Source organism: Lactuca saligna, chromosome 6, assembly GCF_052625555.1.
Source record: "Lactuca saligna cultivar CGN05327 chromosome 6, ASM5262555v1, whole genome shotgun sequence".
Lineage (NCBI taxonomy): Eukaryota > Viridiplantae > Streptophyta > Magnoliopsida > Asterales > Asteraceae > Lactuca > Lactuca saligna.
Window position 1 is genome coordinate 59,110,873 of NC_136422.1, and position 27,326 is coordinate 59,138,198.

General features: G+C 31.9%; 1 protein-coding gene across 1 annotated transcript; it reads right to left on the bottom strand.

Moving 5' to 3' along the window:
* Positions 1 to 21,393: 21,393 nt before the first annotated feature.
* Positions 21,394 to 22,221, bottom strand: LOC145002617 (uncharacterized). Its single transcript, XM_078961854.1, has one exon. It carries the CDS (start codon positions 22,219 to 22,221, stop codon positions 21,394 to 21,396), a length of 828 nt encoding a protein of 275 aa, XP_078817980.1.
* Between the last annotated feature and the right edge of the window lie 5,105 nt (positions 22,222 to 27,326).

Consider the following 27,326-nt stretch of genomic DNA (forward strand, 5'->3'; position numbering starts at 1 on the left):
AAATATTCAGCAAATAAATTAAAAAAATAATAATTAACAACAACAAATATAAATAACATTAAATCATATATTATATTTAATTTTATTCATGTGTAACTCGCGGTTACAATTCTTTCAACGATTGAGGTTATCCAATTATAATAAATGTATATATTATCATATAATTCAAAATAATCAATATATTATATTAACTTAGTATACAAATTATTATATCAAATTTAACAACAATGTTATTGTTATATTAAAAAAAACATATATTTGTTAAAGACTCCAATTATATAGGTGTTTCTGCGCAATGCATAGGCATTCTCCTAGTATAATTATCAAGGAAGCATTTTTCCTTTCACTATATTCATTTGAAACTCTCATTCATATTTCCTTTAACCATGTTTCTTTGAAACTCTTATGACTTTTCAATTTCTTTCTAATAATGATTATAAATTGGTTAATAAGCTTAAATAAATATAAAACTTAAAGTGTAATCATATATAAACTAAATTTCAATATTAAAAGAATATTTTCTTCTATTTATAAAGTTATGTTTTTAACTTTTAACATATTATACTTAATTTATTAGGTCTAATAGGTTGTAGTACTTAAACAATTATCATTTTAAAGCTACAACTTTTGAACAATTTGTATAAAACACTTAAATTGTTAATTTAAATATAACCTTATAGGATCAACTTAAATATAATTATAACTTCAAATTAAACAACCTAAAGAATATTTTGTAAATAGTGAAGAGTGATAAACTGTAATGCTAATGCAAAAAGTAAATTGTAATATCAATTTAACTAAAATATTTCATAAGATATTTTTATAATCGTTAAAACTTTTCAAATAAGTAGCTTAAAATAACTTACAATAACAATAGTTAAAAATAACTCTATATAAATAATTATATTTTTACCTTTAAAATAAAATAAAAAAATTGTTTGATGTTTTAAATAATTACAATGATTGAAATTAAAAAGTTAAGCAAATAAAATTTAAAAAATTAATCAACAATAACAACAACTATATATAACATTAAACAATATATTATATTTAATTTTATTCATAAGTAACCCGCGAGTAAAGGTCATTTAAAAGATTGAGATTATGCAGTTTTAATAGATGTATATATTATCATATAATTCAAAATAATCAATTGTGACAACCCGAAAATTTCTATCTGGTAAAGCCAATCAATCCAATCAAATGTTAGACCTATTTCTTCTATCTTTTAGCATTGTTAAGGGTCTGTTTGAGTGTTCTAAGCCTAGTACACTTCAGGATCGTGTGTAGGGATGTGTTAGCTAAAGTTCATTGGGTTGCATAAGAGCCGGAAACTCCATCACAAGTCGTTAACGGCCGCAAACTAGAGTTTACGGCCGTAAACTCTTGGTAGCCAGGAACCCCTTCCCTTATATGTCAATTTCCTTCATTTCTTCATCATTCTTCGCACCTTCAAGGATGAAACTCATTTCTCTCTCAAGTATCATCAAGAACACTTCCATTTCTCTTCAATATTGTAAGTGATTCTTCTATTTTTTTTCTTAATTGTAACGCCCGTAGATCAGGGCTAGTCAATTTAGAGACAATAAGCGTCAAAAATGACTTTTTGATAGAAGATTATTTAGGATGAATAATCTTAAATAAGTTGTAATATATGTTACAAGGTTTCCGTGCATATAAAGAACGCCAAAATCCGAGTTATAACGAAGAAGTTATGACTTGTTAAAGTTTCGCGACAGAACCGGCATAACGTTGAATGACGTAAAAAGTGAATTTACGTTAGAGTGATATTTAGCCTTAGCGATCTAAATGAGAATCGAAGATCTCGTTGTTAGTAGCGAAACGACGACAAGTTAGGCAAGAACGGACGTCGGACGAAGAAGTTATGAATTTATAACGAAATTTTCTGTCCCGACCTATTAAAAATAAATAATAAAAATAAAAGTCAAAATTAGCCGACGGAATCTAAACGAAAGTTGTAGAGCGTAGTCTCACCTTCGCGTGGATATAAAGAACGTCGAAAACGGAGTTCGTATGAAGGAGATATGAATTTCCGAAGTTTATTAAATAATTAATAATTAAAATTAATTATTAAACCCCGGCATTATCCGAAGAGGAGTCAGCGGTCCGATCCGAAGTACGCCCCGCGTACAGCGAAGATGTCGACACTCGCACTCGAGGACTTCGGATGACGAACGCAGTGACGATTTCGGACCAGTACGCCCCGCGTACTGGCGTACGCCTCGCGTACTCCGAGGCTCCAGCCTCCTATAAATAGGATGCGAGGGCAGCCGGCTTCTTTGCTATTTTTCTCCATCCTCTCTCCCGTTTTTCATCGTTTTGCATGCCAGAAATACCCCGAAGCCCCGGTAATATTCCCGAGTCCCGAAGCAAGTCCCGAGATCCCGAAGATCCTGAGAGGTGCGGTTTCCGAGCCGAAGCTCTACCCGCGAGAAGTTCGATTTTTGTGGAGATCTTCCAGATCTACCGAAGAATACTACTTCTGCAAGTCGTAGAGCTGTCCGATCATCTTCTGATCAAGTGATTGTATACTACCTTTCATAAACACGATAATAATACAAGTATGGTTTGAGTGTATTAAGTTTATTGTTGTTTATATGTGTGAGTGTGTAGTTACTTTCTTCTAACACATAAATATGACGTATTTGATATGAGATACGTGCTATGTGTTTATATGTTATTTGTCTATTTGAGATGGGCATGGAAATTGGAGTATTATACAGGTGTTAAATGATTTAAACTGTGTAAGTATTTATATCTACAAAATTGTTGGGTAGAACATAGGTAGATGGAATAGTTGCTGACTATGGAGTTAGCGCCTATTGTATAAACCTTGGCAACTATGGAGTTAGCGCACGTTGAGTAAACCTTGGCGACTATGGAGTTAGCGCACGTTGAGTAAACTTTGGCGACTATGGAGTTAGTGCTTGTTGAGTAAGCCTTGGCGACTATGGAGTTAGCGCTTGTTAAGTGAACCTTGGTGACTATGGAGTTAGCGCCAGATAACTATGGATTTAGTACTTGATAAATAAGCTTTAGCAGCAATGGAATTCGTGCCAAATTCCTTACGAATAAATGAATGAAGGATAGTTGGTTCTGTTGGATATAGTGTCTAAGTCCATAACTTTATTTGGTATGAACTTGACCCGACCCGGCGTGGTCCATTTGGGTTGCATGGCATTGCAATACTTGGAGAGACTAAATGAGAGAATAAGGCACTTATGATTATTAATATATTATAAGTTCTAATATATTAATAATAATATTATTTAATTAGTATTTTATCAAGTATTAATTTAGAATTAATTTGTTGATCAAAGTGAGACTAATTAAATATATAGGGTTGATTATGACAATCATCAATTCTTTTATGGTGGATTAATGATCCATGGTTTATGGGTTTGGTTATAACCATATGGAGCTCCATGGATAGTCCATGGGAGTTACAAACCCATGGGTCATGAGAAATGAAGAGTCATGACAATTAGGGTTTACATTTGTAACTCCTAATTATGACACACTACAAAAGAAACCCTATAGCATGCAAAATTGGCACTAGAGTATTCTTGTGAGGGCATAGCCGATTTTGAAGTGTAGAAGTATTCTCTCTAGTTATTCCAAGTTTTGTGTGAAGCATTTGAGGTGCAACATTTGGGGTTCTAGGCTTACAAAGTCTTGAAGGAATCCAAGCAACAACAAGGTATGTATTTCTACTAGTTTTTAATGTTTTATGTAATCCCCATGCCATGCTAGTTAGGAAATAGCCTTCAAAAAGAAATTTGCATGTATATAGAGAAAACATAGATTCAAGGTTATTAGGGTTGCATGTACACTTAGGAAGTGTTAGAATGCTCAAAACCCAACAGTGATATCAGAGCCTAGGATTGTTTTCTGTATACTTGATGCAAAAGTGCTTAAAAAATCAAAAATTCTGCACTCTGATGATTGGACTCGTCGAGTTCATGGGGAGGACTCGCCGAGTCCATGAACAAATTCATCCTACTTGACGAGTAGAATCATGCACTCGATGAGTAGGAGTGTGTTGGGCAGTTTTTTTTTTCATGTTTTGTTGCTGGAAATGGATTAAAATCATTATCTCAATCTGTTTTGGACTTGTAAAATCTGTTTTTAAAAAATGATAATGATTATGTTAACCCATTTTGCATGACTTTTATCAATTTTCAAGTATTGTATATGTTTATATGATTTCTTGATATGAATTTGTGTTCTTATTAGTTTTAGAAGATCATAGGAATTATGTGTAACCCCCATGTGTGTTTAATTCATGATCTTAATGGCAATGATGGTGTCCATAACTTGTCCTCAAGTTATGGATAACCAAAAGTCACTTCTTTAAATTGTAATTAAAGAAATAAAGAGGTTTCATAAAATGAAGAGTCTTTATTTTTATGAACCATTAAAACTCATAAGTTACAAATTTGAAGGGTCTTGAAATAGTTTCAAAACTTCCCTCAAGTTTTGGAATTTATAAAGTCTTACACTTTAATTCCAAATTTTTTTTTAAAAGTTAAAAAAATTCAAACTTTATGGACTTCATTAAATTAATTAAAGTGTTTAATTAAAAGAGTTAATAATTCCATAAAGACATGGTTTAAGTTTAATTAAATTAAGAGTATAGTTTAATTAATAAATTAAACCACCAAGTATTTTAAATGTTTAAAATACACCCTTATACTATTATTATAATTTTAATTATATAGATATGTATAAGAATATGTCATTCTTACCGTTAGTAGGCCTCATTCACGAAGCCGATCTATAAGGGGGGTATAAGGTTGTTGCCTATAAAATGGTGACTTAATAGGTGTCCACTCTAACCCACCGCTTCCTTGATCGGTGGAGGGTCGTTAGCCAAACGGGTAGGATACGACTTTAAATATTCATTAAAAGTATAATGAATTATAAAGTAACTATACCTTATAAATTCCCAATCTTAGTTACTTTAGGAAAATGTGAAATTGGTGCTAGCCCATAAAATTACACTTTGTACCTTACCAAGTCGTTAATGGAGCGTGTGTGGTTAACCGACACACTAACATGGACTAGTAAGAGTGGCAAAGGGTAACTTGACTTTATTATAGATCGGTGGAGCGTGTGTGCTTAACCGGCACATCGATTAGGTAATATTGTTGAGGGTACCAAGTCAATTTGTATGGTTATTCACACCTTGTTTGTGATCCTCGGCATCCCAGTCAGAAACTTGAGAGGGCACAATCGAGATTCAAACATGCCATTGAAAGTTCAATGTATCTCAAAAGATCTAGGAGTTTCAAATCCAATTAAAACATAATTACATTTCGTTTTTCATGGAAGAAATTGGTAAATCGTCATTTACCTACCTTTAACTATTTTATAATTTGGATTACGGCATCCCTCTTCCAGTTATAAATAGGTTATTGGGTCCTAGCCTTAATATTTCATATTGGGTGTTATATTAAGGAATTTAAATCAACTAACTTGAATTTCTCCCATTATAGATGTCTAGTTTAGACAGCTATGGTCTTCCCAAATCTTAGGAAGAAGCTTCCTAATGAAGATGAGATCCCGAATGGCAATCAAGGTGAAAGATCAATCCCTTTGTTGTGCATTAGTGGGACTGAAAATCATACTTCACTTCCTTCACCTACTCCAATAAATCTCCCTATCCCACAAGTTTCAAGACATGATAAGTTCTAAGTCACTCAATCCCTATTGGCAAACAAAGTCTATATGTGCTTAGGTCTTGGAGATTAAGTCACATATTGACAAGCCGGGAGAGTCGGGTGTCGAAGTCTCAAGGTAGATGGTTGTTGACTTGGTCACTCCCTGATGACAGATCACGACATGACCCCTAATGATCTTACATATTTGCTTGATGATGCTGAATCAACAATGATTTGGAGCATTGGTAAAGCAAAATTTGATTGGAAGATCAACTTCCCAAACTTCCATGGACATTTACAATGGTTACATTGGAAGTCCAGAAAAACTTTCTCTTCCCAATTGAAAGGGGTTGGCCATAGTCAACTCGGTTGACTAAATGGTAAAGAGAAAGGCTAAGTCTGTGATAGTCCCATGTTCTGTTTCCAAAGATTCCATATGTTTCTGTTGCTTAAGGAAGGGCATTGGTTGCGACGCTGCCTAATTTACCTAAAAGTCCATAAGGATAGTAAAGTCAAATGTTTGACTCTACTTCAGGTAACTCTATTAAGTTTCTATTCTAAGATTCTTATTGCATGATGTGACTGGGTCACATATTGATGTTTAAGAATCAAAGAAGATTGAAGAAACTTAAAGGAACTATATGCTGATTCCGATCGTGAAAATGGATTTCGTCGCATGGTTCGATGATCAGAATTTTGAGTTGTTACTTAAGAGTTAGATATATTTCTTAGGAATAGATAACAACAAGTTTCCCATATGTATTGTAAGGATAAGTTTTCCGCAAAGTTTTAAAATAAAAGAAAATGGTTTTGATTTTATTTATTTTAAGTATCCTTACAATGGCATTTGTGAAAAAGGTTGTTGCTTATATGTTTCCATTGATAAGCAATATGGGTAAATGGATTTGATTCTTTCATTAGTGGTAGTGTCATAATTTACCAAATAAGGAAAGATTCTCATCACCCAAGTTTCAGTTGGATAGAAACTTGGAATCATGCAATTTGTATTGTGTGATGAATAAGAATTTTCATCTTTGGGAAATTAAGACTAATTCCTTGTTCACATCCGCATGTGAGTCAAGCGAAGGACTAAAGGATCGGGTACATTAAGTTGTGCACTAGTCAGTTCTACCATAGAGGTAGATAAGATTATTCGTTATGATTTACTAAAGTTTAGGAAATATGGTTATGCTTACAAGTTTAAGTGTACTTCTGAAACATTGGAAAAGTTTCAATGTATGGCAGAATGAATAAGAAGAATCAAATAATGCATAAAGATAAAAGTTTCTCCTATCTGAAGAAATGGGAGAGTACTTGTGTATTTTGTTTTATGATTATCTTAGTGATTATGAAACCATATCACAATTAATCCTCTAAGGACACCTTAGTTCATTTGTTTGGCTAAGGAGAGGAATCATGAGTTGTTGAAATGGTTAAATCAAAAGATAAATCACCCATCAAAATCAAATCTTAGAGTCATAATCCAAGATTGATCCATTGAGTGACATAATCTTTAGAAAGTTTATAACACTTATCAAATGTAGAGTAAGATTTTACCTACTCTTGTACATTTGAGGTTGGTTAGTTGTGATGTTTTGGATAAAACAAAGACCAACTAAGTCCAAATATGGGAAGTGGTTAACTTGATAAGAATCCGCACTAACTATTGAATATTTGTTTTGTCAAGGAATGGTTCTTGACAAAGAGAATCATATAGGTCAAGAGGTTAGTGGGAGTCTTAAAAAGATCTTAGGATGGTTTCAAGAACTAATCAAGAGTTTTGTTAATCACTAGCCCACGACTTGAGGTTTGTAACCTATCGTGTTGACATATTTTTATTTCTGTGTCTATTCCAGTTGAAAGTTGATTATGCTTGTGAGTTCTGTGAGTTCTCAATTGTTTGCATAACAACCCGGAAGCAATGGTGGGCATTGTGCTACCAGGTGGCAAGAAATTAAGATTGCACAAGTTCAGTCCATATGAATTTGGAAGTGTCACTAACCTAGTCCTGTGATTATGGTTTTGAAAAAATTCACATGGAAAAGAACACATACACCATAAAATCTAAGTGTCATAAGGTTTCTCTTCGATTCATGAAAATGATGGTAAGGAAACGCTTCCACTAAGAAGATTTTAAGTAGATAGCGGTTGTGATATTTTCATTCTCATATAGTTAGTGGAGCGTGTGTGGTTAACTGACACGCTAACTAGTGAGAATTGCAAAAGGTCTAGACAAACATGTGAGCTATCTAAGGAAAGGTGTATGTTTTTGATAAAATCTTATCAAAGCAATTTAGTATCAGAAATATGAACTTTGGTAAGAAAGTTAATAAAGTATTGATTTTTAGAAGTCCAGTTGATTTCTGAGTACATGTCAAAGCTAGTGGGAGCATAAAGTGTTATGCTGGTAATCATTATGCTAGTGGGAGCATGATGATTATGTTAAGTATTGCAAGTTAGCAATGTTAATTATAGAAAACAAAATTTCAATTTGATTTGAAAAGGTGTTTTGCTATAATTAAGGGAGAGGATTTTATACTTCACTCCAATTCTACAAGCTTAGATTGATATTTTAATCTACTTTAGTCAAGAATATATATGAATGTTATGTTGGAATGGTTCAACATAAGGAAATTCTATATATGTTGCGTTCTCAAAATTCGATTATGATTACAGCATCCCTCTTCATAGTTCGAATTTTGAAAACATGGCAAATAAAAAAATTTATAGCATAAATCATGTTCCATATGCTTTGGGTATAGGTTTGATTACATGTGCTATAATATTCATCCATTCTAAATTTTCCAAATGCCTAGGGTATTAAGATGGAAAAAGGAATAGAACTGGAAATGACTAAAATGATTAAGCAAAATTGTCGAGGACAATCTGAGGTTTACCAAAGATTGGTTGCTCATGGAAAATTAGAAGTATAGAGTAAGGACCATATTGACATATTTTGAAAAGAGGAAACTCTTGTTCAAAAGTGATGGTCAAAATGGTAATATGGAATTGTTTCCATAGGTGGAAGTTATTCTTTGAATCTGTGTAAGATTAAAGAACTTAATGCTAAGAAGGATGTTCAAAGGAATGTACTTTGAATTTGAGACTTCATTTCCATGGAATTTTTTCCATTGGAATACTTTCTAATGTCTGTTGCCAAGTCTCTGTGACTTCTATGCATAGTCGTTACAAGGGGATCATTGCATATAAGTTTAGAATCTAACAGATTACACTAAATGGCAAGAGTTTGGTATTCTTGCATTTACAACAAGGATTGGAATCGTGAAATGAGCATCATTAGAATATTGTCAATTGATCTATTTCACAAAGAGAGTACCATATGTAAACATAGTATGCATACTTGGAGTATGGCATAATTGTTGTTTGGAAAAACATAGTGTACATGCTTGGAGCATGGGACAAGTAATGTTTTAATTCAAGCATAAAGTTGATTAATCGAAACATAAATAATGAGTAATCAATATGGTGTTTAAATAAAAGGTGTTTTATTTACACTCAAAGTGTTGGGGCCATATAAGATTAGTATTATTCTTGTGTTTCACTTTGCATGTTTTGACTTCCAGAATAATTATGTTATGGTATATATCATATTATTCAAACCATCCACATTCAGTCATATGTTGGAGGTAGATATGAATCAAGATTGTCATGAATTTGGCTTGTATGATTTGTCTAAAGTGCTTTAGACAATGCAATGGTTGCTACAACATTCATGAGTACTCATAAGGGCTGAGTATTGGATTCAACCCACGCTCACTTGCATCACTTCAAGGAATTTATCTCGAGTGATCGTGAGACGGTAATATCATATAAATCTTCAAACCTAGAGATATGAGTTGTTGACTATGAGTTGGTTATTCATTGATTGTACGAAAACGCATTGGTAACTCGATGTTATAAAACGTGCCTTTGTGAATAATTCAAAAAGTAGTTAGTACAAGCATATCAGTTGACGTTTATCTGTTCCTTCTAGAAATAGAAGCAATATATGGGCCCCTCGATGATTTGGTTTTGACCTATGTACCGGGCCCGGTCAGAACCTAATTGATGTGTTCAATTTAGTTCCATGTCAAAACAAATTGGAGATCGAGAAACAAATGTTAGACAATAAGTAAGACCATGTTCCATGTGTTTGTCCAGCTGATATCATGAGAACAGAGGATTATATGATCACTTATCTTAAATGGCATATCATCATCATCTCAGTTCCAAGAGACTTTGAAAGAGCTACGAATGCTAGTCGGATTTTGAAGTCATATTTGAAAATATAGTTATTAGACTTATCCAAGTGGGAGACTGTTGGATATAGTGTCTAAGTCCATAACTTTATTTGGTATGAACTTGACCCGGCCCGGCATTGTCCATTTGGGTTGCATGGATTGCAATACTTGGATAGACTAAATGAGAGAATAAGGCACTTATGATTATTAATATATTATAAGTTCTAATATATTAATAATATTATTATTTAATTGGTATTTGATCAAGTATTAATTTAGAATTAATTTGTTGATCAAAGTGAGACTAATTAAATATATAGGGTTGATTATGACAATCATCAATTCTTTTATCGTGGATTAATGATCCATGGTTTATGGGTTTGGTTATAACCATATGGAGCTCCATGGATAGTCCATGGGAGTTACAAACCCATGGGTCATGAGAAATGAAGAGTCATGACAATTAGGGTTTACATTTGTAACTCCTAATTATGACACACTATAAAAGAAACCCTATAGCATTCAAAATTGGCACTAGAGTATTCTTGTGAGGGCATAGCCGATTTTGAAGTGTAGAAGTATTCTCTCTAGTTATTCCAAGTTTTGTGTGAAGCATTTGAGGCGCAACATTTGGGGTGCTAGGCTTACAAAGTCTTGAAGGAATCCAAGCAACAACAAGGTATGTATTTCTACTAGTTTTTTTTATGTTTTATGTAATCCCCATGCCATGCTAGTTAGGAAATAACCTTGAAAAAGAAATTTGCATGTATATAGAGAAAACATAGATTCAAGGTTATTGGGGTTGCATGTACACTTAGGAAGTGTTAGAATGCTCAAAACCCAACAGGTTCTTAGGGTAAACCCTTAAGAAGATAATGGGGATGGGTAATAGGGTTGATTGTTTGTTGATTACATATAATAATTATATTATTGTGGGTTGAAAACCCTATATTCTCACCAGGCTCCCAAGCCTGACCCACTCAGTTTTCTTTTCATTACAGGTAATGGCACAAGGGTATAAGTTGGTGGACTTGATGAGAGATTTTGGATTATAGATCAGTAGTTGAATAACTGTTGTAAGTTTTATTTTATATTGTTTATACTTTTGGTCTGTATCGAACATGACATCCCAAGGTTTTATTATTTAATGAAAATACATTCTCTTTGAGAAATGTTTTGATAAATTTTATCATATTTTATTTTGGGAACAAATTCCGCAACTCTTTTAATCAAAAGATTACTCTGATTTTATAAAACAAAGCATAAACAAATCAGTCTTTTCTGGCCGTGAAATTAGGGATGTCAAATTAATATCCTTCTTAATCTAGTAAAACCCTTTGATTTCATCCATGAATTCAACTCTTTTGGGTTAAATCTTCAAATCATCATCCTTTTCACCAAAACACCAAGAACACACATTTTTTGTTAGGCCGTAAACACCCTAAAGACCTCCAAAGTGTGCGTATCTCTTCTATTATCTTGTTATCCATAAGAAACACTTGATTCCTTGCCATGAAACAAGCAATTAGTGCATGATATTCAAGAGTTTAGGGTCGTAAACTCTTATTTTAGCCGTAAACCCTTCATAGGATCATGATATGGCTGTGAACCCTTCATTCATGGCCATAAACCCTTCTTAAGGCCAAGCATGGGCCGTAAACACTTGAAGCATCATTGGTTGTAAATTCTAGTGTGGTCGTGAACTCCCTTTTATCAATCACATGTGATTGTAAAACTTCATTTCAAATGTTTCCTAGTCCCTAAGGTTGTTTCCTTGCATGTTAGTTGTTTTAAACACTAATTACATGCCTATATGTGCCATTATATGTCATTTAGGACTCTTTTCTGTGTCGGGAATTCATTCGTTGAACTTCTCATCCCTACGTGAATCTTCAATTGAATCACCCACATAAGGTGAGTTCATACCCCTATAATCAATCTTTTAAAGGTTTTAAATGCTTTTGGGGGGGGGGGGGGGCATACAAGTTGAAGACAATGATATTATTTAAATGTTTATTTGTGATAATCATCACATTAAAGTTTTTCTTATGATTTTATAAGTGATCAAATCATTTCAAAAACTATTTTAAATTTATATTACTTAGTTATTTATAAAAGTCTGTTTTTAAAGTATAATCATAACTTAGTAGATAATCAAGTCTTTTCTACAAATCAAAGACAGTTCAAAACAAACATACTAGTAAACTATAATAGGTATAGTTTAGGGGTTCAGAACATATAATAACAAGAACAGAAAGGAACATACGATAACAAGAACAAGATAACATTAATGTGAGACTACTTCACAGCTTAGCAATATACTTGCTAGGTCGCGTTTTGTAACCAGAGTCTCTTGGAGGGAGAGCATGGGTTTGTGTATAGATCTATACGAGACTGAAAAGCCCGCATCCCGACTATTCGCCACAGTTTGGCCGACAGGCAAGGGGTGACAAATGTCACATTAGTTTCGACACCAGCACGTCGTCGTGTTAAACACTTGTCGATCAGTATGGTGATAACCACATCATATTTTAACCTTAATTAACAAAATTGTTTAAACGTAGTAAGTGCTTCAATAATTACTTTATAAAATATTACTGAATACTTTCATAATAATGCAATGGTTGTTTGTTACTTTGATTACTATGATGCATGTGTTTTGATACTAAACATGACGTCCTCCACCCCCAAACGTTTTCGTCGTTCCTGTTTGGGGGTGTAACATCAATATAATATAAACTTAGTATACGAATTATTATATAAAATTTAACAACAACATTATTGTTATATCTAAAAAAACATATATTTATAAAGATTTCAGCTATATAGATGCTTCTACGCAATGTGCGGTCATTCGCTTAATATATACTTATAAAGGAAACATTTGTCCTTTCACCACATTCATTTGAAACTCTCATGCATTTTTCCTTTCACCACATTCATTTAAAACTCCCATGACTTTTCAATTTCTTTCTAATAATAATTATAATTTGGTTAATTAGGTTAAATAAATATCAAACCTAAAGTATAATCACATATAAACTAAATTTCAGTATTAAAATAATATCTTTAATTTTAATTATAAGGTTATGTTTTTTTTAAGTTTTAGCATATTATACTTAATTTATTAGTCTTAATATATTGTTGGATATAAACCATTGTCATTTTAAAGATACAATTTTAGAACAATTAATATAAAATACTTCTACTATTAATTTAAATATAACATTACATGGTCAACATAAATATAAATTTTAGTTTAACTTAAATAAAGCAAAGAATATTTTATAAATAGTTAAAAGTGATAAATTGTAGTGTATTTCTAATAATGATTATAAGTTGGTTAATAAGGTTAAATAAATATCAAACTTAAAATATAATGATAAATAAGCTAAATTTCAATTTTAAAATAATATCTTTACTTCTACTTATAAAGTTATGTCTTTAACTTTTAATTTATTATACTTAATTTGTTATATTTAATATGTTGTTATTTGTAAACCATTATCAGTTTAAAGCTACAACTTTTGAATAATTTGGACAAAATACTTAAATTGTTAACTGAAATATAACATTACAATGTCAACTTAAATATAAATTTCAGTTCCACCTAAAAAACCAAAGAATATTTTGTAAATAGTTAAAAGTGATAAATTCAAAAACTAAATTATAATCTCAATTAAACTAAAATATTTCATAAAAATACTTTTATAATCGTTAAAAATTTTCAAATAAGTAGTTTAAAATAACTTACAATAAGAATAGTTAAAAATAACTCGATATAAGTTATTATATTGTTAACTTTAAAATCAAACAATAATGTTTGATGTTTTAAATAATTATAATGATAGAAATTAAAACATTAAGCAGATAAATTTTAAAAAATTAATTAACAATAACAACAACTATAAATAACATTAAACCATATATTATATTGAATTTTATTTATGTGTAACTTGCGGGTAGAATTCATTCAAACTATTAAGATTATGAAGTTATAATAGATGTATATATGATTATATAATTCAAAATAATCAATATATTATATCAATATAGTATACGGATTATTATATCAAATTTAACAACGTTATTGTAATATTTAAAAAACATATATTTGTAAAGATTTTGATTATATAGGTGCTTCTGCGCAACGCGCGGACATTGGTCTGGTATACTTATAAAAGAAACATGAGTAAATTAAACGAATGGTCCCTATGGTTTGTGATAATTTGCATGTTTGGTCCCTAACTTATTTTTTTAACTCGGAAGGTCCCTACTATTTGTTTTTGTTACACGGTTGGTCCATACTGTTTGTTTTTGTTACGCGCTTAGTCCATGTCTTACCTAAAAAGACTATTATTTAAATATGGAAAAATGATAGGGTAGGTAAGGTAAGATGATGGGGGTGGGGTTGGAGGTGTGTTTATTCAAATAAATTAAAAAATCAATGGCAAAATAGTTTTTTTTAGTTCAGATAGGGACCAAACGCGTAACAAAAACAAATAGTAGGGACCTTGCGAGTTAAAAAAAATAAATGATTGACCAAACCTACAAATTACCCCAAACCATAGGGACCATTTGTGTAATTTACTCAAGAAGTAGTATTTCTTTCACCAGATTTATTTTGAAACTCTTATGACTTTTCAATTTATTTCTAATAATGATTATAAGTTATGTTTAACTTAAAGTGTAATCATATATAAACTAAATTTCAATATTAAAATAATATCTTTACTTCTACATATAAAGTTATGTCACTAACTTTTAATATATTATATTTAATTTATTAGTTTTAATATGTTGTTGTATGTAATAGTTATCATTTTAAAGCTACAATTTTTGAACAGTTTAGATAAAATACTTACATTGTTAATTTTAAATATAACATTACAAGGTCAACTTAAATATAAATTTCAGCTTAACTTAAAAAGCCTAAAAATATTTTGTAAATAGTTAACGGTGATAAATTGTAGTTTTAAATACAAAAACTAAATTGTAATCTCAAATTAACTAAAATATTCCCTAAAGATACTTTTTATAATCATTAAAATTTTCAAATAACTAGCTAAAAATAACTTATATTGTTACTTTTAAAAACAAAATAATGTTTCATGTTTTAAACAATTAAAATGATAGAAATTAAAACATTAACCAAATAAATTTAAAAAAATTAATTAACAATAACAATAAATGTAAATAACATTAAACAATATATTATATTTAATTTTATTTATGAGTAACCGGTTTGTAGAGATCATTCAAACGATTGAAATTACGCAGTTTTAATAGATGTATATATTATTATATAATTCGAAATAATAAATATATTATATCAACATAGTATACGAATTATCGTTATATCAAAATGTTTCTGCACAACACGCGGGCATTGGTTGAGTATATTTATAAATAGAACCTGATATTTTTTTTAACTTCGTCTAAAGAGTGATTCATGTTTTTTTTTCTTAATAACGCAAAAAAAAAAATGAAAATTTCTAAAACGAAAATTTTTAAAAAAAATTTAAATCAACTTATTTGAATGAGGAGCCAAGGGTATATATTTGAATGCATGCGCTCCATGACCAATTTTCGATATTGGTGTGTTCCCAGTGCACTTATACAATTTGTTGGTTCAATTCCTTGCGTTCAAGGAACGGTTTGTGAAACATACATTTGGGATTCATTAGACTATTTCCTTTGACTTATTAAACCATTAACTACAAAACAGAACAAAGGTGACAAAATTAGTCAAAAATAGCAAGAATCCGGTCTTCCTCCTAACCACCACTAAAACGCCTTGTTGTACTACGCTTTTTGGATTGAGTTGGATAATTCACCAAATTGGTAGACTAAGTAGGTCAAGAAATCCCTAGTGGTTTGTGATTAGGAAACCCGCCCAAAAGCATAAAATCTAGAAAAAGTTACGATTGTTAAAAATATCACGGCGCGATGTGTAACTTGTGTTGCGAAAAATAATTAAAAAAGTTTTAATCACGTCACAATCATCATAATTGCGACACAAATTTTTGCCTAAAAAAATCATGCAATTCTTTGACCAGATTCTTTTTGTTATAACCCCACACTTAGTCTCTATTGTTCCCGCATAGCAAAACAATAATAACCTTCTTTTCAGAAAGGATTGATTTATCGATAATTAGATACAACAATAATAATTGAAATCTATTTTTGGTTGCACGAAAACATGATGGATAGATGAAAATCTATAAAATATACTTGAAAGTCATTACTTTCGATATTAACACCAAAAACTTGAAAACTTGATGTATAATCGATATACATTTGTAAATACAAATCTAGTTTTCCATTTATAATTCCTAACAAACCAAACTAACTATCTAAGCTAGGCAGTGAACCTGATCAATAATTGCATAGCTTAGGCAAGTAAGGGTATATAACACATTGAAAACAAAAATATATTAACATATCAGTATCTTTTTATTAATCAATCTTAAAATAAAGAATTTACACGAGAATTAAATAGTGTCACTAGCATAATCATATAAATAATCAAATAAACATAACAACGATAACTACATTGATAACATAAGTTGAAGATACTAATACTTGTATTTACCCATCATAGTTCGATTAATTAATATTCTTTAAATGATATTGCTAAGTTATCCAACGAAACCTAAATTTATTAACTCTATGTTAATTTCATTAATCTTATTATTATAAGCTGTCTACCACCAATAATAACTCTCTAATACTCTGTTTAGTATTATCATATTATGTAATGACCCAATATATATGATAAATATCAAGGTTGATGACGACTTATTAAATTTTCCAACTTAATGGAATAGTCACAAATATTAATCTCTAACTCTATTATGAACATAAAAAATTAAATAACTCTCAATACCAAATATAATCAATCAAACAAATTAGGTTTTCACAAATAAAAGATAATCATAAAGTGTTTAATCTAAAATCTTGAAAATAGCGTATAAGTAATCAATTAACTAACTAACTATAGAAAGCAAAGTTCATATTTCTACATCTATATCTCCCAATCGGCGGATATAACCTTCTAGACTCTCAAAACGGCACTCTATTTGTTGTATTCTTCTTAATTTCAGACGATACTATGCTTTGAATGAATTGTGAGTTTTATTTATTGTTTTTCATAATCGACTTAAAGTACGTTGTGATTTGGAAATCTCGCCATGATTTGGAATTCGTGGCACAAAATAATAAACTCAGAAAACATCTTCGGAACCATCATATATATCTATCCATGCTTAAGTCCGGTTGTCTTGCTTAATCTTCATGCTACTAGAATATGTCCACAATATTCCAGCTACCATATCACCAACATCTTAGTTTCAGCTGTAAAATATAAATACGAATAAATAAAGTATGTTTTTTAATTTTAATTATAGAAATAGTTATAAATATTTCTTAAAATATGTTTAGTGTAGCACGTATCAATGCATGTAATCTTTTTAGGGATGAGCAAAAGGACCGGACCGGTTGGAATCGGCCCGAACCGGCCCGGAACCGGGAACCGGCTTCGGCCAAAATCAAGAACCGAACCGGCCCGGCGGTTCTATCGGTTCCGGTTCTACCGGTTCCCGGTTCCTACCGGTTCTTGTCGTGTCTTCAAATGTTGGAACCGGTCCTTGAAAAATAGCATTATACGGTTCCGGCAAAAGCCGGTTCTACCGGTTCCGGTTACTACCGGTTCCCGGTTCCAAAAATCCACAAAAATAACGTCCCGGTCCCGGCCCGACCGTTCTATCGGGTTCCGGTTCCGGTGCCGGTTCCGGTTCCGACCGGTTCCCCGGTCCATTTGCTCATCCCTAAATCTTTTACTTATTTATTTATTTATTTATTTATTATTATTATTATTATTATTATTATTATTATTATTATTATTATTATTTTGTTTATTTTCTTTTAACAAGATTCTAGCTCTAAAAATCGTAACTTTATGTTTCGATGTTTTAGATTTAATTATTTAAAGTAACTAATATATTTTTAACACGGAAGGGAAATATGATAATTAGATATATATTTAATTTAAAACGAGCACTTTCTGAAACCAGGATCAGTAACTTAGGGTGAGTATTTTATAAGATAAGTAAACACGATTGATGCTCATTTGGTTGTAGGTTTTTAAAGTGATGTAATGAGGCATGAAAATATACTTGTCATGGATACTCATTTCAGTGAAGAACTCTTGTTTACTATCATAATTTTGTTCTTGAGAGTGTTAAGTTAAATAAATAATACAAATTAAATATTTACGTATAATTATGAATTAGTACCAAAAAAAGCATATTCGATGGGTCCATTAATAAAATTTTGGACTTCAAACATCCAAATGCATTATGTAACAAGTCTTTTTATCTTTCCGCTCTCCTCAACGGCAATCTACAACCATTTATAGATGGTTTATTCTGTCAAATATTACCCATAGTATTAAATATAATTTTACACGAAAACTGATTTATCTCTCCACTCTCTAGACTATGTGATGTTTATTAACAAAACCTCTACCAAGACGTAACAAAATCTCTGGTCCGTCACACCACCGGCGAAAACAATGCACCTGGGAAAAAATAGGATTTTTACGGTTGATTATATATATATATATATATATATATATATATATATATATATATATATATATATATATATATATATATATATATATATATATATATATATATATATATATATATATATATATATATATATATATATATATAGGGTTAGGTTCATTTGAGACCACCTATATTTTGTGAAACCGTGAGATGCATTTTTTTATTTTTATTTTTTTATTTTTTTATTTTTTTAGTTAATTCATGTTCCGAAAATAATATTTAAAAAAAGAATTTTTTGATTTTTCCATTTATTTTGCATTTTAAAATTAGAGTAAATTACACGAATGGTCCCTATGGTTTAGGGTAATTTGCACGTTTGGTCCCTAACTTATTTTTTTAACTCGGAAGGTCCCTACTGTTTGTTTTTGTTACACGCTTGGTCTCTGTCTTATCTAAGAAGACTATTTTACCCTTGATTTTTTAATTTATTTAAATAAACACACTCCCAATCCCACTCCGCTCACGTTATCCTACCTATCCCATCATCTTTCCCTAATCAAATAATAATCTTTTTAGGTAAGACATGGACCAAGCGCGTAATAAAAAGAAATAGAAGGGACCAAACACATAACAAAAACAAACAGTAAGGACCTTCCGAGTTAAAAAAATAAGTTAGGGACTAAACGTGCAAATTACCTCAAACCATAGGGACCATTCGTGTAATTTACTCTTAAAATTATTTTTAGAATATGTACAGTGTAATATTCTATTTAGAATATTTCACGTATTTTCAAAAAAAATAGAATTTTTTTTTATTTTTTTAGTTAATTCAAGTTCCGAAAATAATATTTAAAAAAAGAACTTTTAAATTTTTCCATTTATTTTGCATTTTCAAATTATTTTTTAGAATATGTCAGTGTAATATTCTATTTAGAATATTTCATGTATTTTTTTAAAAAAAAAAACAGAATTTTTTTTTATTTTTTTTATATTTTTTTTAGTTAATTCAAGTTCCGAAAATAATATTTAAAAAAAGAATTTTCGAATTTTTTCATTTATTTTGCATTTTAAAATTATTTTTAAATTTGGTCTCACGGTCTCACAAAATTAGAATGGTCTCAAATGAACCTGAACCTATATATATATATATATATATATATATATATATATATATATATATATATATATATATATATATATATATATATATATATATATATATATATATATATATATAGAGGCTTAGGTTCTATAGAAAAAAAAGCCTAAAAATCATAAAAATGTATAAAAAATTACTTAGATATCACAATTTTTTTTTATTAATTTTTGTTATAAAAATCACAGGTTTTTGTTAAAATTCGATAAACTTTTTCACTACTTTTGTATAAAAAGCTGGGATTTTTTCAAAAAAAAAAGTTTTGTGATATCTAAGTATTTTTTATGCATTTTTATGATTTTTAGGGTTTTTTTTTTTTCAAATAACTCTTCCCTATATATATATATATATATATATATATATATATATATATACACACACACATATATATATATATATATATATATATATATATATATATATATATATATATATATATATATATATATATATACATATATATATATATATATATACATATGTATGTATATATATATATGTATATATATATATGTATATATATATATATGTATATATTAGTTGTGAGACCCATTTATTACATTTGTTAATTTAATAAAAAAAATTTAAATATCAATGTCTAAATAATTAAGAACGTTCAATTTATAAATAAATAAGAAAAATAATGAATTATTAAAATTGTAATGTTTTTTATCTTTAAAATTTAAACAAATAATTTAAGTAAATAAACAAAAGAAACCAATAAACTTTAGTTTAAAATTTTAAAAATTAAAAGGTTAGCTCATTAATAAATTGATATCTATTTATTACTATATTTATTCAATTATTACATTGAATTATTATATGGAATTTAATAAATTAGGAAAATCTAAAAAATAACATATGGAAAAAAAATTAATTCAAAATTACCATAATTGATATTTGTCAACTTGAACGAGAGTATGTCATGTGACAAAAAAAAAAATATTTATTAGGAGGATGAGACCATTTAAACGACATAGTTTTAAAAAAAAAATTCAATTTCATTTTCTCTTAGTTTGTTTTAATAGAATACTATTGAATTAAGTTTATTTATTGAATGAAAAAAATTAATTATATATATTTTTATTGCAAATAATTATTGAAGTTCATAATGAAAATAAAAAATCAATATTTTTTAAAGAATATAACTCAAGCATTTTGTCTTTCAATTGAAAAACTATATCTAATGATTTTGTGAAAAGCTTGATTGAGTTATGACATATTCTTCTTCTATCTTTTATTCTATTAGTTTTATTTAGAATTTAGTAGAGCTGATTAAATATTCACGACTTTTAATGTTGTAAGTTTTTAGACAGTAAAGAAAAAGAACATTAATTTTATCGATGTAGTAAGTCACATGATTAAGGAAGATTAGTAAAAGAAATATTATGATTAGTTTAGATATAAATGGATCAAAACTATATTTTTTGAAGGGTTCTATATATAAGCTTAGGTACATGATAGCCATATATTCCCTAAGTTATATATATATATATATATATATATATATATATATATATATATATATATATATATATATATATATATATATATATTGGAACCGGCAAATATTATTAAGAAAACCACCACCCTAGCAAGACGCTAGGAGGGGCAAAGAGTACAAGAAGAAGGAAATTTACATTCAAATAAAAGGATTGATACACCAATCAATCCATTGCAAAGTGCAATGTTTTCTCCTATATTTCATCCAAAGAAACACCGTGGACTTTATCAAGTCAACCACTTTGGCAGGGGATGTTCTTAATTTTTTTGAACATCCAATCACACATTGCCTTCCAAAGAAACCATGTAGTCCCATAGAAAATACTAATTAAAACTCTCCTTTTCATCTCACATGATCCCCACTGCGCTGTGAATGCCATCAGCTCTTCAGCGGATTCAAAGTGAATATTTGGGAGGTCACACCAGCTAAGAACCCATTCCCATACCCTTACAGCCATTGAGCATCGAAAGAGTACATGGGCTGTATCCTCTTCTGCATTCTCACAATAAGAACAAATTGGGGAAGTGATCTGGATACCGCGCTTGAGGAGAGCACAAGCAGTTGGGATTCTTTCCAATTTTGCCCTCCACATGAAACAGGTTACCTTCAATGGAATTTCATGAATCCATTTTAGTGTTGACTCCACCGTAGGTAAGTTCCATTGATCAATTTTTTTTCTAAGTCTACCAACTTGGAATACCCCATCACTAGCTAGGGTGCACACCCACTTATCATTTCCCTGCACAGTTTGGAAATCACTAATTCTGGAGACAAGCAGAGCAATCTCACTAACCGACTCCAAAGTTCTTGGTACTGACTTCCAATCCCAGATCAAGTCACCATTTTGTAAGCGATCACTGATTTTATAGTGTTTGTAGTGTTCTAGTTTGTATGCTTCAGGGAAGGATGTCTTTAGAGTCGAATCTCCAATCCATCTATCCAGCCAAAACATGGTTTCTTCTCCAGCTCCAATTTTTTTAACCATTACTTCTTCTAGATCAATATCAAATAGCTTCAATTCATCTTGTACTCCCGCAATCCGGTTCCAAATTCCAGGCATTGTTTTTTTAGAAATATGATGTGCAGGCTTATTATAGAGATTATGAATCTCTTTAATAACCGTACACCATAATCCCGAGCTGTCGACCTTCAACCGCCAAATCCACTTTGTGATTAGAGAGAGGTTGATCACCTTGAGAGAACCCAACCCCAATCCGCCGATTTCTTTTGGAGCTGTCACCGACTTCCATGTCACCTAGTTAATCTTCTTCTGATTCTCCGCACCTCCCCATAGGAATCTTCTTCTTATGCTTTCCAGTTTTTTGATAACACCTGTAGGAGCAACAAACAGTGAGAAATAAAAGATAGGAAGGCTGTCGAGAACAGCCTTCACAAGAGTTAGACGACCCCCGAGTGATAGGGTCTTAGACTTCCAACGGTTCAACCTGGATTGAAATCTCTCAATCACAGGAGCCCAGTGTCTTTTGAATTTCATATTTGCCCCTACAGGCATGCCGAGATATGTGAATGGTAAGTCAGACGGCTTACATCCAAGTGGCTCCACTAAGCTTGTTATTACCTGTTTTTCCACCCTAATTCCAAATACCCGTGACTTATTGAAATTAACTTGTAAACCCGACGATACATGGAAACAACGAAGAATTCTTGCAAGGTTATTTATGTTTTCCTCGCTCCATTCACCGACAAAGAGAGCATCGTCTGCATAGAACAGGTGAGAGAGGGTAAGGTTACTATCGGGGATTCTTGTTCCTGTGAAAATACCTTTTGCACAGACCTCCTTCATTACAATATTTAACCCCTCCATCGCAATTAGAAAGAGGAAGGGGGATAACGGGTCTCCTTGCCTTATTCCACGCCCCATTTCAAATTCCCTAGTTGGTGATCCGTTAACTAGGACCGATAATGTTGCAGATTTCAAGCAACTATGTATCCATCCCCTCCATTTTTCGCCAAATCCCATTTGTCTTTGGACATGGTCAAGATACTCCCAATTGACCGAATCAAAAGCTTTATTAAAATCTACCTTAAAAAGTAGCATTTTTTCTTTTGATTTTTTTTCCCACGAGTACATTTCGTTGATTATTAGTGGGCCTTCAAGAATGTTACGCCCATCTATGAATGCCGATTGAATGTTCCCAATGCACTCGCCAATGATCTTTTTCAGCCTAATAGATAAAACTTTTGAAATTATCTTATACATGCTACCAATTAGACTTATTGGTCTATAGTGTCCGATTGTGAGCGGGTCCTTTATTTTTGGAATAAGGGTGATAAATGAGGCATTACAGCCCCTATTAATGACTCCATATCTTTCAAAATATCTCACTGTGTTCAATATATCATACTTCATTAATTCCCAGTTTCTCTTAAGGAATTTAAAGGAAAATCCATCCGGTCCCGGGCTTTTGTCACTTCCACATGACCAAATTGCCTCTTTTATCTCCTCAACTGTGAATGGGGCTTCAAGGTTTGAGCTTGTCAATGGATCCAAGACACAAAATCTGGAGCTATTGAACTTTGGCCTGGATGGCCACCTTTCTCAGAATTTCTCTTGGTAGAAGTTAAAGATTTCTGCTTTTATTCTTTCAGGGTTGGTGGTCCATTGATCATCGATAAGCAACCCGACAATCATGTTCTTTCTTTTTTTGTTGTTAATAAAGCCATGGAAGAAAGAAGAGTTCTCATCCCCGTCGATAACCCATTTAATTTTCGCCCGCTGTTTGATGTCACTTGTCATTAATCTCTCCATTTCCACCAATTTTTGGAATCCTGCCTTTCTTTCTTTAATCTCTTCTTCTGAAAGTAGTCGATCCTCTGCTAGGAGATCAAGCTCATGAATTCTTCTTTTAATTTCCAGCATTTCATTCACCTCCTTGGGGTGATCTGTGGCCCGCCAGCCCCTTATCCTATTTTTTAGGAATTTCATTTTGGCCATCAAATACATATCCGGAGCTCCATAACCCTCAAATTCCTTCCAAGTGCTTTTAACTACTTCTTCAAAACCTTCTCGGTCAAGCCATGAATTAAACAGACGGAACGTTTTCCAAAATCCGCGGAGGATGTTTGTAGGATTATCGGGCTATGATCTGACAGCTCCCTAGGCAGGGCAGTGGTTGAAGTAAAAGGAAAGGAATTGACAAAGTTATTACATACCAGGAATCTATCGAGTTTGCTGAGTTTGTTGAGTGAGTTACAGCAGTAGGTATATCTACTCCCCCCCCCCCAATCTGATATCATGAAGGCCTGCATCTGAGATGACTTTGTTGAAATAAAACGCAGAGGAAGCACAGAAATGAGAATTAAGACGCTCCTTTCTTCTTCTAACTGTGTTGAAATCTCCAAACAAAATCCACGTTCCTTGTCTCTCCCTTCTAATCTGTAGCAACTCATCCCATACTTTTTTCTTCTCATCCAGATCATGAGGGCCATATATATTTGCCAATATCGTGTTACCTGGGATTCCCTCCCAATCATCAATTGTTATCAAGAACCGGTTTGATTTTATAACTTCGTGCACCTCAAAGATGTTTACATCCCACATGCTCAACAGTCCCCCCGATCTTCCTGATGATTGCATTATCGAGAAGCCAAACTCCTCTGAATCCCAACACCCACGAACATCAATTTCTTCAATGTTTGTAATTTGTGTTTCTTGCACTCCCAGAAATGAGATCCGATTTTGGACCTTAAGTCTTTTAATCCATCTGACTTTATGAGCCTCGCCGATCCCTTTTACATTTAGACTTAGGCAATTCATTACAACTTACAGTGCTCACCTTCCTCTCCCATGGCTTCCTGAAGAATAGGGTCATCAGGGTTCAAGTCGAAACCCAATTCTTTTCCTATCTCGACTGTTTTAACAAGTTCGGAGCGCCGGGGGTTTTGGGGATCTTCATCTATGATCACAGTCTGCTGTATCAGAGGGGTATTTAGGTCAATTTGCTTTTCTACTGGAGAGATACGAGGAGAATCCACTAGTGGGACAGTATGTGGCATCGGATCTATATCACCCGAATCAAGCACTGGACTAATACTAGGAGTTGAATCTAACACTCTTCTCCTTTTCCCATTGGACCTACCCACTATGAAAGTGTGGGCTTCATTGCAAATAGTTGGATATGGAAAAGGCCCAAAGCATCCAAGTGGGGGGAGGCCGTTACTAGGCCCGTCATGTATTATCTTTGACTTTGGAGAACCAGGGTCCAACTGACATGCATCGATTCCCTGTATAGCTTGCTCCATCGAACCGTTAGTCGTTTGAAACTCCATATTTCGAGGTGTCGCTTCAGCTTCTTCCGTCAGAATTTTCGTTTGAACCGTCGCTTCAAGGTGAGCCTCTTCGACTTCCATCTCCGTCCTGGTAGGTTCATTCGCCGGAACCCTAAAATTCTCCGGTTCTTGATCATCCAAATCGTTGATTTCCGGCCTTATCTCCCCTTCTTCCCTTTCATCGTTTTGCTCAGCCATCTCATCTTCTGATACCGTCTTTTCGTTGCCGTCTTCAGAGGGGTCGAATTTGAATGGAAACCAATATTCGTCAAATTCGATGATGCCAAGTTTGTATATTTTACCTTCAAACGATGCTTGTATTTCATCGTTAATACGAGTCCTCCTGGAGGTTAGTAGCGCGATCTTAACATGGGATAAATCCACTCTGTGGGGAATGTCTTCAAATGGTGCAATCGTCCTCCCAAAACCATCAGTGATAGATCGAAAGTTACGCTGACCCCACAGGTGTAGTGGAAGTCCCGTAACTCGAATCCATGCAACACGTTCTTCATGTGAATCGACTTGATCTTCCCATCGCACCCACTTTAGATATTCCTTCCATTTAAGATCATCGAGCATGAATTCCTTAGCAGCTATGGAGTGGTCGAACAACATTAATATTCTTAAACCTCCAATGTATTTCACCTCAGCACATGTTCCCCCATTAGCCAGTAGGAATTTTGGTAAATTGCCCAGGTGATCTAGCGATGCTGCTTCTCCAACTAGTGATATTTTTCGCAACCAACTGCTTGTGGCCGGTTCAGGGTGAAGGATGACGGGTACCGGGATTAATGGTTCATGGGGATCTATTTGTGCAGCATTTCCCGATTTCAATATGTCGGCATACGACCGATGGTCCTTTAGAGTAGACCCTGTTTTAATTCCATGATTTTTGTCCATGGCTGTCCGTTCAACATTGTTTCTCCTGTATTGCTCGCCTTGGGTTTGATTACTTACTGGTTGTATGCCTGGTTGTGTGCCGACATATTGAAATCGGGAAATCCTCCAAACGTTAACATGTAGTTTTTCGATCCCCAACTAAAGCTGAGTACCATGTGGTGGGTAATGTAGTCCTTAAAGCTTTATGGCTTCACAATCTTCTATTGTCTTCTCCATTGTCTAAAGCTACGATTGTGTTTTTTCATAATATGAGTGACATTTATTTATCTTCTAACCTGGTACAACATCAAGATACCAAGAATGTGGAAATCGACTTAAACTTTGTTAAGAAACATGTTATTGGTCATGTGTGTCTTACATGTTCCATCAACTTACATGTATGCATATATATTTCCCAAGTATGTTCCCACTCAGGTGATACATATGGATATCTATCATGCATATTTTGTTTCAATTGATTAAATATCTAACACAAGTTTTAAATATATGTTTTTTTTTTTTTTTTTTTTTTTTTTTTTTTTTTTTTTGTATTTGAAGCCTTTATTGCATATGTATGTCATTTTTATATATTTATGTGTAGTAATTTCATTTTTGTACAAATTAGTTTCGGATTAGAAATTAATATTTGTCCTAGATTAGAAACAAAATATTATGTGATAATTAAAATAACTACGGCAAAATTAAATCATATTCTAGCAGTGCCTGCCAATTGTAATTGGCACAATAAAGTGTTTTACTAAAGTACATAACAATTTGTTTTTTAGGGAGTTGTACAGTACAAACATATAAAACACAAATTGTTATGTATGGTTAAAAACTGTTGTATACGGATCAACACCCTTTACTAAATGATGAAAAATGATGCGCTTATGGGATAAAAACAAAAAGAAATCTTTGCAGTTCAAAGATAAAAATGTTGTTAAAGGTTTTTGATTGTGAGAGTATTGAAAACAGCTTCACTTCATATTCAAAGTG